Source organism: Ipomoea nil, unplaced genomic scaffold (genome assembly GCF_001879475.1).
Source record: "Ipomoea nil cultivar Tokyo-kokei standard unplaced genomic scaffold, Asagao_1.1 scaffold1401, whole genome shotgun sequence".
Classification (NCBI taxonomy): domain Eukaryota; kingdom Viridiplantae; phylum Streptophyta; class Magnoliopsida; order Solanales; family Convolvulaceae; genus Ipomoea; species Ipomoea nil.
Window position 1 is genome coordinate 766589 of NW_017617829.1, and position 12528 is coordinate 779116.

Consider the following 12528-nt stretch of genomic DNA (forward strand, 5'->3'; position numbering starts at 1 on the left):
TCTGTGTGTGTGTTACCCCAATTCGGTTGCGATCGGATTGGTTATCCTGAGCTGCGGTTCAGAAGCTGGCTGCGGTCAGATCGATACTCTTGGGCTGCGGTCCACCGTTTGGTTGCGATCAAACGTTTCTATACGAGCTGCGGTTCATCCTTTTTCCTGGCTGTGGTCAGATGACATTCTCTTGGGCTGCGGTCCACTGTTTGGTTGCGATCAAACACTATGATGAGCTGCGGTTCATCGGTCGGTTGCGATCGACCCCTCCGTGTTGCGATACGGGGCAGGGTGCTGCGGGGCCGTGTCAGAGCTATATGCGCTGACCCTCATGTATGGGCGTGTGATTGGTCCTGTGGCGCCAACAAAGTGTGCTATGTGTTGTGATATGGATGAGTTGTGATTACGAGTGTCTTGGGGGGGATGTGACTATGGGATTTATGTTGGGGATTGTTTATGTTGGGTTGTGATTATTGTTTATGCTTTGCCTTATCTGCCTTATCTGTTGTGAACTGCATATGCTTGTTATAACTGTTGCTTGTGTCTGGCCTTATCTGTCGAGTCATTCCCGGTTTTAAAACTAGAGTTCGTAGGATATATCTTCATGCTCAAAATAGTTTTAGTATATCTATATATTTCTCTATATGTATTGTATTTCAACGCGTTGGAGTGGGTTACCAGCATCTCTCGCTGAACAGATATATTTGGCTTTCAGGCAGAAGATTAAGTCACTGGAGCGCGCTAGAACTTGGAGTGTAGAAGTAGATAGTCTCTCTTTCGGCCTGCGTGCCACGTTTATGTAATCACGTTTCGGGGATATTAGTTAGTTAGCGTGTGCACTTGGGTTCTCTAGCCCAGGTGTGCATAGCACCCCGAAGGCTTGTATTATATCTTGGGATTTAATAAGATTCTACCTTTATTATAAGTTTTAAAAAGTCTTGAAAATCTGGGGTGTTACAATCCGGCCTAGTACAACTCATAAGATACATCAAACTACCAATAACTCGAGCATATTCCACTTGTGAAATACCTTCTCCGTGGTTCTTGGTTAGATGAATGTTTGTATCAAACGATGTTCTAGCCATTTGACCATCATCCTTGTTAAATTTCTCAAGGATTTTGTCAATATAATGTGATTGGCTCAACACGAGACCATCAGGTCTTCTAATGATTCTGATAGGAATATTTTTGTAAGTTTTGATGAGCCAAATGTACTTTAGATCCCCTTGGTTTTTAGGTCTCTTAGTACAAGCATCATAAATCAGAATATCGAGTCAAAAGGAATCTACCATAGGAAGAACAAAATTAATTTGGGAAATTAATTTTGGTCCTACGAGTATTCATCCGAGAAAGCAGCATAAAGAAATGGCGTTGCAAGGAATAATTAGATGAGCCTAATGGTGAAATGGTAGAAGTCCTTACTCAAAATGATCACACCCGAGATTGATTCCCCCTAAGGACTTATTTTTTACAAGTCAAATTTTCGGACAAGCACAATGTCCTTAAGGAGCACGATGCGGACAAGCACAATGTCTGGAACAAGCACAATGTTCTCAAAGGAGCGCAATGTTCTAAAAAAGCACAATGTGTACAAGCAAGATGTGCCAAAGGAGCACAGCACAATGTTCTCAAAGGAGCGCAATGTTCTAAAAAAGCACAATGTGTACAAGCAAGATGTGCCAAAGGAGCACGATGTCTGAAAAGGAGCACAATGTTCAAAAGGAGTACACTGTGAAAAAGCACGATGTGTCCAAAAAAGCACAATGTGACCAAATCAGAAAAGCACAATGTTCAAGTCAAACAAGCAAGAAGTGTCCAAGTCAAAGGAGCACAATGTGACAAAGAAGCAATATGTTCAGAAAATGAATAAATTCGAAGGAATTTATTTTGGATCAGCCCACATGCCACAAGAGTCCAAAATTGGTTGAAGATTTTTTATAAGAACGGAAAAATATTTATGAAGACATGAATATAAAAACTTATCCTAGAAATAAATTCTATCAGATGAATTTATTTCAAAGATTCATTGGATATTCAAATTGACAACAAAAATAATATTTTAAGAAACAACTTGACAATCAAGTTGAGATAAAATATTATTTTATCAGGCAAGTTGACAATCAAATCAAAATTGAAGATCTACTATTGTCAACAATATCAGGCTATGAAGATTCAAATTTCAAATATCAAATTATCCCACTCCAACGGATATATTTGATTGCCTATAAAAAGCCATGAAGACTTGAAGATATAGGGCAGAGGTGAATACAAAAAAAAAAAAAAAAAAAAAAAAAAAAGATAGAGGTGCAATACACACGGATAAACAAAGTGCAAAATTCAAAAGTGTAAGTGCTCAAATATTCTTAGAGACTTAGTCTGAATAGTCTCAAATCTAGTTGGAGAGAGATACAATTACCTTTGTATTTGTAATTTTAGAAAGAGTATAGTTGTGTGCAAAATACTCTAGTGAGTGTAGCTGTGTGCAGAACACTCGTAATTGCTAAGTGTAGCTGTGTGCAAGACACTTAGTTGGCGTTGAGTATAGCTGTGTGCGAAATACTCAGGAGTTGAGTGTAGCTGTGTGCGATACACTCGGAGTTGGGTGTAGCTGTGTGCAAGACATCCGGAAGAAGTGCTTGTGTAGCGCTTATTCACTATTGTAACTGTGTGTGGAAAATAGTGAATTACTCCTAGAAGTGAATGGAGTAAAGTGGACTAGGAAGATTACGCCACTTCCGAACCACTATAAATTGCCTCTCTCATTTACACACCGCACTTACATAATTTGCTCTATCTATCTATCTTATCCGACTAACCCGTTTACTATTCACAGATAATTTTAATCTTTCGGGTTTAGTATGTTTTCACGTATGCATGTGACTCAAACTTCTCGAGCTTAAATATTGATTTATTCTAAGCAAGTTTGACGTATTGCATGTAACGTTCGTCACACGATCGACGTGATACGATATTTATTTACAATCTTGAATATTATTATTATATATTGAGTGCACCATCTCCTTTATATATTCAAGATATCTCTGTCACTTGACATATCATCTGTACCCATCTTACATGCACATTTAAATTATCAGTTGGGCATAACTCTTTACATTCTATTATTCCGCTGTGCAGTTTAAACTTGCTCTATTTACTTGTTACTTAGAGTTGAAGTTACCAAAGAGTTATTTATTTTGAAAAAGCTTGAAAGTCTATTCACCGCCCCCTCTAGACTTTCACCACCCTATCGGGACCAACAATTGGTATCAGAGCGGTTGTCTATTTGAGTCAATTTTGACTGGTAGACAGATCTCGAAAAATCAAGATGATGAAAAGAGATATGGCTCTTGCCCAAAACTTATTATTTTCCTTAGAAAAATTTGATGATTGGAAAATTCGCATGCAGGTACATCTATCCGCATTACATGATGAAATGTGGGAAGTGGTTACGAGTGGTCCTATTGAGATTTTACAAGTCAACACTTCATCCGTACAAACAAGTGACACTCCACAATATATTCCAAAACCAAAAGCGAAATGGTCTCGTGAAGATAGAACAAGAAATAAATTGGACAATATTGCCAAGGATATTTTGTTTAAATCTATCGATGACACGATATTTCCAAAAGTTTGAAAGTGTCAATCCGCGAAGGAAGTTTGGGAAACACTCATTCAAATTGGTGAAGGAGACGAGCAAGAAAAGGATAATAAGCTCACTATAGCATTAAAGAAATTTGAGGATTTCAAAATGCTAAACGGCGAGAATATTACCGACATGGAAACAAGATTTGCAAAAATCTTAGGAGAGATTAATGATCTTGGAAAAGATATTAATCAAAAAGAAATCTCACTCAAAATTCTACGTGGTCTACCATCTACATGGGACATGAAGGTCACGGCCATGAGAGATCATAGCGATCTAAAAACCCTATCGACCGATAAGCTCTTTAGTGATCTAAAAGCTTATGAATTTGAGATGAAATCAAGATTAGAGGAAGATCATGAAGAAAAGAACAACGCACTTGTAGCTGAGCAACCATCAACCTCAAGGTCAGTACAAAATGTTGAATTATTGCGTAATGATCAATTTTCTCTCTTTGTCAAGAAATTTAGGAAATTCATGAAGAGAAACAGCTACAAGAAAAATCCACAAGGAAAATCATGGAATGCAACATTTTGCAGCAAGTTGTCCACACCCCAAGGTAAGTAAAAGTCAATATACAAATGTTTCTAACTCTCAACAGGAAGAATTCAAGCCCAAAGGTAAAAGGTTCACAAAGGAGAGAAGAAAAGCACTTATTAGTGACCCACTTGAGATAAGTGAGTAAGAAGAATCTTCAAGTGATGAAAGTGACACCTCAAAGGATGACAATGCAATGTTTTGCATGAGCATCTCCAACAACACATCCTACGAGGACATGTGTCTTATGGCAAATGGAAGTGAAGAAAATGAGGTAACATCTAACTCTTATGATTCTGTCAATTCTTCATTTTCTAGAGAGTCCTTCTTTCACTTAATGGAAGAATGTCAAACCGTAATGGACACTCACTCTCAACCCAAAGAGCGCAATTGTCTTTTGATTCTTGAAAAAGATCAAATAAATGAAAAATTGCAAAATGCTCTACTTGAAGTGAAAGACTTGAAAGATAAAATTATTTGTCTTCAAGAAGAGTGCAAATCAAGGGAAGTGAGAGAACACAACCTTAGAGAGGTTATAGCAACATTTACACATTCATCCAAAATAATGGACAAAATGGTAAATATGCAAAAACCCTCAAGTGATAAAACCGGACTTGGTTATGATCCATCGTGTTCTCAAGCCTCCAAAAACTTGGCCAATTCTACTACTACTTTAAATAATAAAGTCCAAGTAATAAAATTTGTAAAAGGTCAAGAAAGCACAGTGAGACAAGGAATTGGTTACCAAACTAATGTCAAAATTAATGCTATTAGGCTGAAGCCTGAAAGAAATATTTCGCCTAAGCAGTATGTAAAAAGACAAAGCCCTCATAGGAGAATGGGAAAGAATCCAAGAATTAAGGCAGGGAGATTTTATCCCTCCAAACAAGATTGGTTTGATAATATTAAACCATGGACTAAGTCCAGATTTAATGTCTATCATAGGCTCAAACAATCTAGCTCCCACGTGCCAAAAAATCGAGTAAATTTTCAAAAACCGGCACAAAAAATGTTTTCAAAAATTAAATATGATTATAATGTGTTTAATGGTTACCAATCACCTAGACTTAGATCAGTGAGTACAAGGTGGATTTGGATACCAAAAATGACTAACACCCAAGGACCCAAGTCAAGTTGGGTACCTAAAAATGTGTAATTTATTTGCAGGAAGTTTGGTACTTCGATAGTGGATGTTCTATACACATGACTGGAAATAAATCTAGTCTTGTGAATCTTAAAAATATCGAAGGACCAAAAGTCATATTCGGTGGAAATGAACGATACGGCATAACAAAAGGAATTGGTACAATATTTCGAAATGGTTTGAAAATCGAAGATGTATCCTTTGTTGAAGGTCTAAAATTCAACTTGTTAAGTACAAGTCAATTTTGTGACAAAGGATATCTAGTAGAGTTCTTCAAAGACCAGTGCCAAGTGAAGAATAATTCCTCGGGAGAAGTTGTGCTCGAAGGAATAAGGAAGAAAAATATGTATGTTGTGGATTGGAACACAACCAAAGAAACAGTGTGCCTACTAGCAAACAACTCACACGCAACAAGTTGGGAATGGCATAAGAAGTTGAATCATCTAAACTTCAAGACTATCAACAGGCTAGCAAGAAACAAACTAGTTGAAGGTCTACCCGACATTGTTTACAAGAAAGATCAAATATGTGATGCTTGCCAAAGAGGAAAGCAAATCAAGTCATCTTTCAAATCCAAAGCTCAAGAATCTACAACAAGACCGCTAAGTCTACTACACATGGATCTATTCGGTCCAGTAGACCCAGTAAGTCTAAGTGGTAAGAAATATACACTAGTTGTTGTTGATGATTTTTCCAGGTACACATGGACAATATTTCTCAAGAAGAAAAATGAAGTAGAGCAAAAGTTGCCAGAACTACTCAAGCTACTACAAAACGAGAAAGACTTGAAAATTGCAAAAATCCGAACTGATCGTGGAACAGAGTTCGTGAATCAAGTTATTGAAGCCTACTGCAATTCTCAAGGAATTCTACATCAATTATCTGCCGCACGTACACCCAAGGTTGCAGTAGGCGCTAGGCGCTAGTCGGGCGGCCGGGCAGCGCCTAGCGCCTAGGCGGGGCCTAGGCGGAATCTAGGCGGCGCTAGGCGGGCTCTAAAAAAAAAATTAAAAAACAGTAGCAGACTTGCAGTTTGACAAATTTAATGAAGCTGTTTTCAACATTCAATCAAATAGCACATCCAAATAATAAAACTATCAATCTATCATGCATTCCTTCAAACAACTAAACAAGTCAAATACTCAAACAACAATACCACATTTAATCATCCAACTAATGAAACAAGTGAAACAACATCCAAGTATCAATGTTTAAAGTTTAAACTTACAAGTTACAACATAATTAACATTCAACAAAAATTCAACATTCAAGTCCAAATTTTAAAGTTTTGAAATCCAAAGTGATTCATGAATCATGATTGAATAGGATCATTGCCAATTTCTTCATCTTGTCCATATTGCTCAATAACACGTTGCCCATCATCTTCAAACTCCTCTTCATTTATTTCCTCCTCACTTTCCCCTTCCGATTCAAAGTTATCTTCATCAAGATCCCTCAATCTAGCACTTCTACGGGGTTGTAATGCTTCATCCACTTCCATAGCATTATTGTTGCAATCCAATCCCGGCTCAGTCTCATCATTCTCAAGATTTTCCACAATCCAATCTTGTATTAAACTTGCATCACTACCAACCAACTTTTCAATATTTTTATCTTGTTTGTTCTTGTTCATCAAAGTAGCATTAAATTGGACAAAAACTAAATTGTTGAGACGATTTGATTCAAGTCTATTTCTCTTCTTTGTATGTATCTACAATTCAAGTAATAAAAATATTCAAAAGTTTAAATAATGATTAATAAAATATTAACTTCATAATTCATATTTATATTAACTTCAAGTTGATAACAAACTAAATAAAATATTAAAATATCATATTAAGTTACTAACCCCTTCAAATGTGCTCCAATTTCTTTCACACCCCGAAGAACTAGATGTTAAAGAAAGAATCTTTATGGCTATTCTTCTCAATAAAGGGGTTGAGGTACCAAAAGTTGACCACTAATTTGCTACAAAACAAAGTTCATAATAATTAATAAATAATTAAATATAACTAAATAAATATAATTAAGTAAACAATAAAGTATTAAAGAATAAAGAATGACTTACCGGGATTAAAGTTGTCATCATTCACCTCACATGCTTTGATTGCGATGTTTCTTCCAAACATCCCCTCCTTCTTCTTATATTTTGGCAATTCTTCACTTAAAATCTTATTTTGCATGTCAAAATCATTGACGAATAGAATATCACAAAAATCAACAACTCCAACACCTACAACTTCGTCCAAATGAAGTTGTGGATCCTTATAATGGTAATAAGGATTCAACAAATATGCCATCAAATGAAGAGGAGAGTCAAGCATATCTTTCATTTTTTCTTCAATAATGTCAATAATCGATTTATAGTTCCTTGGGACATCGGACAAAGCATGTTTGATTTCCTCTTTTGCTCTCATAAGCTCACCATATACAAACCCCATTGATGGCTTGTTATCACAATCAAAAAGTCGAAGTACTCTCACCAATGGTGCAAAAACCTTCAAACATGCCGTTACACCTTGCCAAAATCCCATACTCGTTACGGTTGAGTGTGCTACCTTCCCTTTAGCCATATTGGAAAATTTACATGCCTCCCATTCATTGCTAGAAAACATTGCCCTTAATTCAATCTTCTTCTCGGCTAAACTTTGCAAAGTAAGGAATGAAGATGCAAATCTAGTCACACCGGGCCTCACTATATCTCTCTTCTTTGTGAAAGTTCTCATCATTGCCAAAGTCTTGTGATGAGCATAAATAAAGATCGTTAAAGCCTTTGCTTGATCAAGGACTTTCTTGTACCTTGAGAGATTTCCAATGCTTTGAAGCATTAGATTTATCGTGTGGGTGGCACAAGAAGTCCAAAAGATGGTTGGCCTCTTCTCTTTCAACAACTTTGAAGCTCCCATGTTGTTTGAGGCATTATCCGTGACAACTTGAACAATATTTTCAACTCCAACTTGTTCAATGCCATGCTCAACAAACTCATAAATATATTCACTTGTGTGTGAATCAAGTGAACATTCTTTAGAAGAAAGGAAAACGGTGCCTAAACTTGAATTCACACACAAATTCATTACACTTCTTCTCTTTTTATCGGTCCAAGCATCCGTCATGATTGAGCATCCATTTTGCTTCCACTCCTCTTTATGTATCTTCAAAGACTCTTTCACTTTATCAACTTCTTTTTTCAAGAATGTTTCACTCATCTCATATCTACTTGGTGATTCAACTCCGGGACCGAATTGTCCAATTGCTTCTAACATCATCTTGAAGCTATCTCTTTCAAATGCATGAAAAGGAATAGCGGCCTCATATGCCCATCTACATATATATTCTTTCACTCTATTTGTCCTTTCCTTCCATAGTGCACCATCAATACGTTGTTGTTGCAATGTCTTTCCTAAATTCATTGAAGGATCGGGATTGATGCCACTTGCAAACTTATCCATTGGGCCAAGTGAACGTGGTGGCTTCATAGATCCAAGAGACCCTTGCAACTCGTCAACATCAATTGACTCACTTCTACTATCAATATTCACCCCGGCTCTTAAATTATCTTCACTAACTTTTTTATTTTTCCTTCTCATCTTCGCTTCATTGATTGCATTCCTACACTTAAGTTGATCATCTTTAGTAGCTTTAGAACATGGAGCAACATTTCCTTGTATATGAGCAATATGCTCTTTTATTCTATACACTCCACCGGATAAAACTTTCCCGCACAACAAACATTTTACTCTATCCAAATTTTTTGCATCAACTAAGCTACCATAATCCCATCCTACATCATTTGATCTCCTTTTAAGTGTGGATGCTTCCGAAGATCCAATACTTTGAGTAACCGAAGCACTTGATGAAGCCATTATCACTAAAAAAGCATACACATTAGTAATTTAGTACATTACACAATAAAATTACTAGTTAACAAATTACACATCATTTCACATTTACAATTAACAAATTTATAATCCAAAATTCACCATCGAACATCTATCACTAAATCACTAATCATCAATTCATCATTGAATCATAATTCATGCATTTTGACTAACAAAGTATTGAAGTAACAATTAGTCAATTAACAAATATGAAATGAATCTTGATAATGAAATTATAGAATATAGAATTATAGTCTATAGATACTGCACAGTGCTTACTAGTTACTGGTTTAATAGTTAATACTGCTTGGTGTATGTCTATGTGTAATTGTGTAGAATATTTAATTATAGATAATAGCTTACTGGCTAATAGCAAAAATAAGTAAATAACAAATTAAGAAATTAATAAAACAAACAAAAAAAAAAAACTTACAGAGAGTTGCAGCAATGAGGAAGGAGCAGACGGCAGTGAGGTAGAACTTAGAAGCAGATGGAAGACGGACGGAAGACGGCAATCACGGCAGTGAGATAATTCAGCAGCGGACACCGGAGCAGCAGAGCTTCAGTTCGGCACTTCAGTAGACGCACACCGGAGCTTCAGTTCGTCTCGCACGCTAGAGCATCAACTGACGCCGGACGGGCATCTGTTCGCACAATCGCACGTTGGAGAGTGAAGAGTTCGACGGAGAGAAGAGATGAAGAACAAAAGAAGTGTCGGGGAGTTTGAGCTAGGGTTTACTTCAGTTTGACAATTCAATAAATTTATTTTTTTTTTTGATTTTTTCTCAAAACGACGTCGTTTTGAGCAAAAAATCCAAAAAAAAAATAAAATTGAATTTATTCGGTCAAAATCGGCCGACTCGGTCAAGTTGACCGACCCGGCCGATTTTGACCGACTCGTCCGATTTTGACCGCCTAGGCCGACTTTGACCGCCTAAGTCGGCCGGGCGAGTTTTCACCGCCTACTAGTGAAAACGGCAAGGCCTAGGGGCGCCTAGCGCCTAGGCGGGCGCCTAGGCGCCGCCTAGGCCGATTTTTACAACCTTGCGTACACCTCAACAAAACGGTGTAGCCGAAAGAAGAAATAGAACGCTAAAAGAAGCCGCACGAGTGATGATTACGTCAGCCGAGCTACCTAAAAGATATTGGGCTGAAGCAATCAACACCGCTTGCTATACGCAAAATTGAAGCTTGATACACAAGTCTTACAATAAGACTCCGTACGAATTATGGAAAGGGAGAAAACCTAAACTTAATTATTTCCATACTTTTGGTATCAAATGTTTTATTCTTAATAATGGTAAAACATATCTAAAAACTTTTGATGAGCGTGCAGATGAAGGAATATTTTTGGGATATTCATCTACCAGCAAAGCATTCAGAGTATTGAACAAGAAATCCATGGTGGTAGAAGAATCAATTCATGTTACATTTGATGAAGCTCATAAGAAGGAAACCCAGAGCAGCTAAAATGATCAGGAAAGATGTCAAAATGAAAAATCATTTAATGATACTAACATATCTTTTAAAGATCAAAGTATACAGGGTATGGAGCAATTGGACATTGATTGCAATAGTGAAGGACACGTGGAAGCCAATGAAGATGCCCACGTGGAAAATAAAAATTCTCAAGTTGAAACACAAGTTGGAGATCAATCTGATGAGCAAAATATATCTACCTCCAATTTACCTACTGAGCAAGGAAACGTGGAAAACCCATGCAACCTACAACCTGACTTGAGATGGCTCAAAAATCACCCTCCAGAGCTAGTGATTGGAGATCCACGAGAAGGAGTAAAAACAAAGTCCTCAAACATACATACTTTATTCTCTTGTTTTTTTTTCTCAGGTGGAGCCCACGAGCATTGAAGAAGCTCTAAGTGATCCAGATTGGATCAATGCAATGCAAGAAGAGCTTGATCAATTTAAAAGAAGTGACGTTTGGGAATTAGTTCCAAGACCTGAAAATTACAATGTAATTGGAACAAAATGGGTCTTCCGGAACAAGGCAAATGAGGATGGAATTGTCATTCGAAATAAAGCACGTTTAGTGGCAAAAGGATATTCACAAGAAGAAGGCATAGACTTCGATGAAACATTTGCACCTGTTGCAAGACTAGAAGCCATCAGAATATTTCTATCTTATGCCGCGTACAAGAATTTCACTGTCTATCAAATGGACGTGAAAAGTGCATTTTTAAACGGCTTACTTGAAGAGGAAGTCTACGTTGAGCAACCACCTGGTTTCGAGGTAAAAGGTGATATTAATACAGATTAAAGAAGGCGTTTTATGGTTTAAAACAAGCACCAAGAGCTTGGTATGACACCTTATCAACGTTCCTAATTAACTGTGGTTTCACAAAAGGCCTTGTTGATAAAAACTTGTTTAGAATTCAAGAAAATGATCACATTTTATTGGTACAAATTTATGTTGATGATATTATCTTTGGTAGTACTAATAAAACTTTATGTGAGAAATTTTCCAAGCTCATGCAGAATAAGTTCAAGATGAGCATGATGGGAGAGTTGAATTACTTTCTTGGCTTACAAGTAAAACAACTCAACGAATGAATATTCATCAATCAGGCCAAATACACAAAAGATCTTATAAAGAAATTCGGTCAAGATGGAAAATCCTCAATCAAGATCCCAATGAGCACATCTTTAAGATTGGATAAAGATGATGAAGGCAAGGACATTGACGAAACAAAATATCGAGGAATGATTGGATCATTACTATACCTCACTGCAAGCCGACCAGATATATCTTATTCAGTGGGAGTATGTGCAAGGTTCTAGTCACAGCCAAAAGAAAGTCATTTTCTTGCTACCAAGAAAATCATCCGATACCTAAAAGGAACAGTCAATGTGGGATTATGGTATCCCAAAGAAGGTAATTTTACACTAACTGGTTTCTCAGATGCAGATTTTGCAGGATGTAAAATCGATCGAAAAAGTACCTCAGGGACATGCCAGTTCTTAGGGGGAAGATTGGTATCATGGTTTAGCAAAAAGCAAAACTCCATAGCCACGAGTATAGCCGAAGCTGAATATATAGTCGCTGGGAGTTGTTGCGCGCAAATTCTTTGGATGAAACAACAACTGAATGATTATGGTGTGAATTGTGAAAATGTTAACATATTGTGTGACAATACTAGTGCCATAGCCATAACACACAATCCCGTGTTACATTCAAGAACAAAACACATTGATGTGAGACATCATTTTATCTGGGATCATGTCGAAAAGAAGGAATTGTCAATCGAATACATCCCGACCGAGAATCAATTAGCTGATATTCTCACAAAGCCTCTGTGTGAATCAAGATTTTCGGA

General features: G+C 37.0%; 1 protein-coding gene and 1 long non-coding RNA gene across 2 annotated transcripts; both read right to left on the minus strand.

Moving 5' to 3' along the window:
- Window positions 1–6501: 6501 nt before the first annotated feature.
- On the minus strand, window positions 6502–7630 carry LOC109186054. The gene is made up of 3 exons (XR_002055076.1): window positions 7384–7630; window positions 7165–7283; window positions 6502–7026 (listed from the first exon to the last, which is right to left on the minus strand). It is a non-coding gene; the product is annotated as an uncharacterized LOC109186054 (long non-coding RNA).
- On the minus strand, window positions 7631–9178 carry LOC109186060 (the record flags this gene model as incomplete). The annotated part of the gene is made up of 1 exon (XM_019335968.1): window positions 7631–9178. A coding segment is annotated over exon 1 (1548 nt), but the record flags the coding sequence as incomplete, so codon positions are not given.
- Between the last annotated feature and the right edge of the window lie 3350 nt (window positions 9179–12528).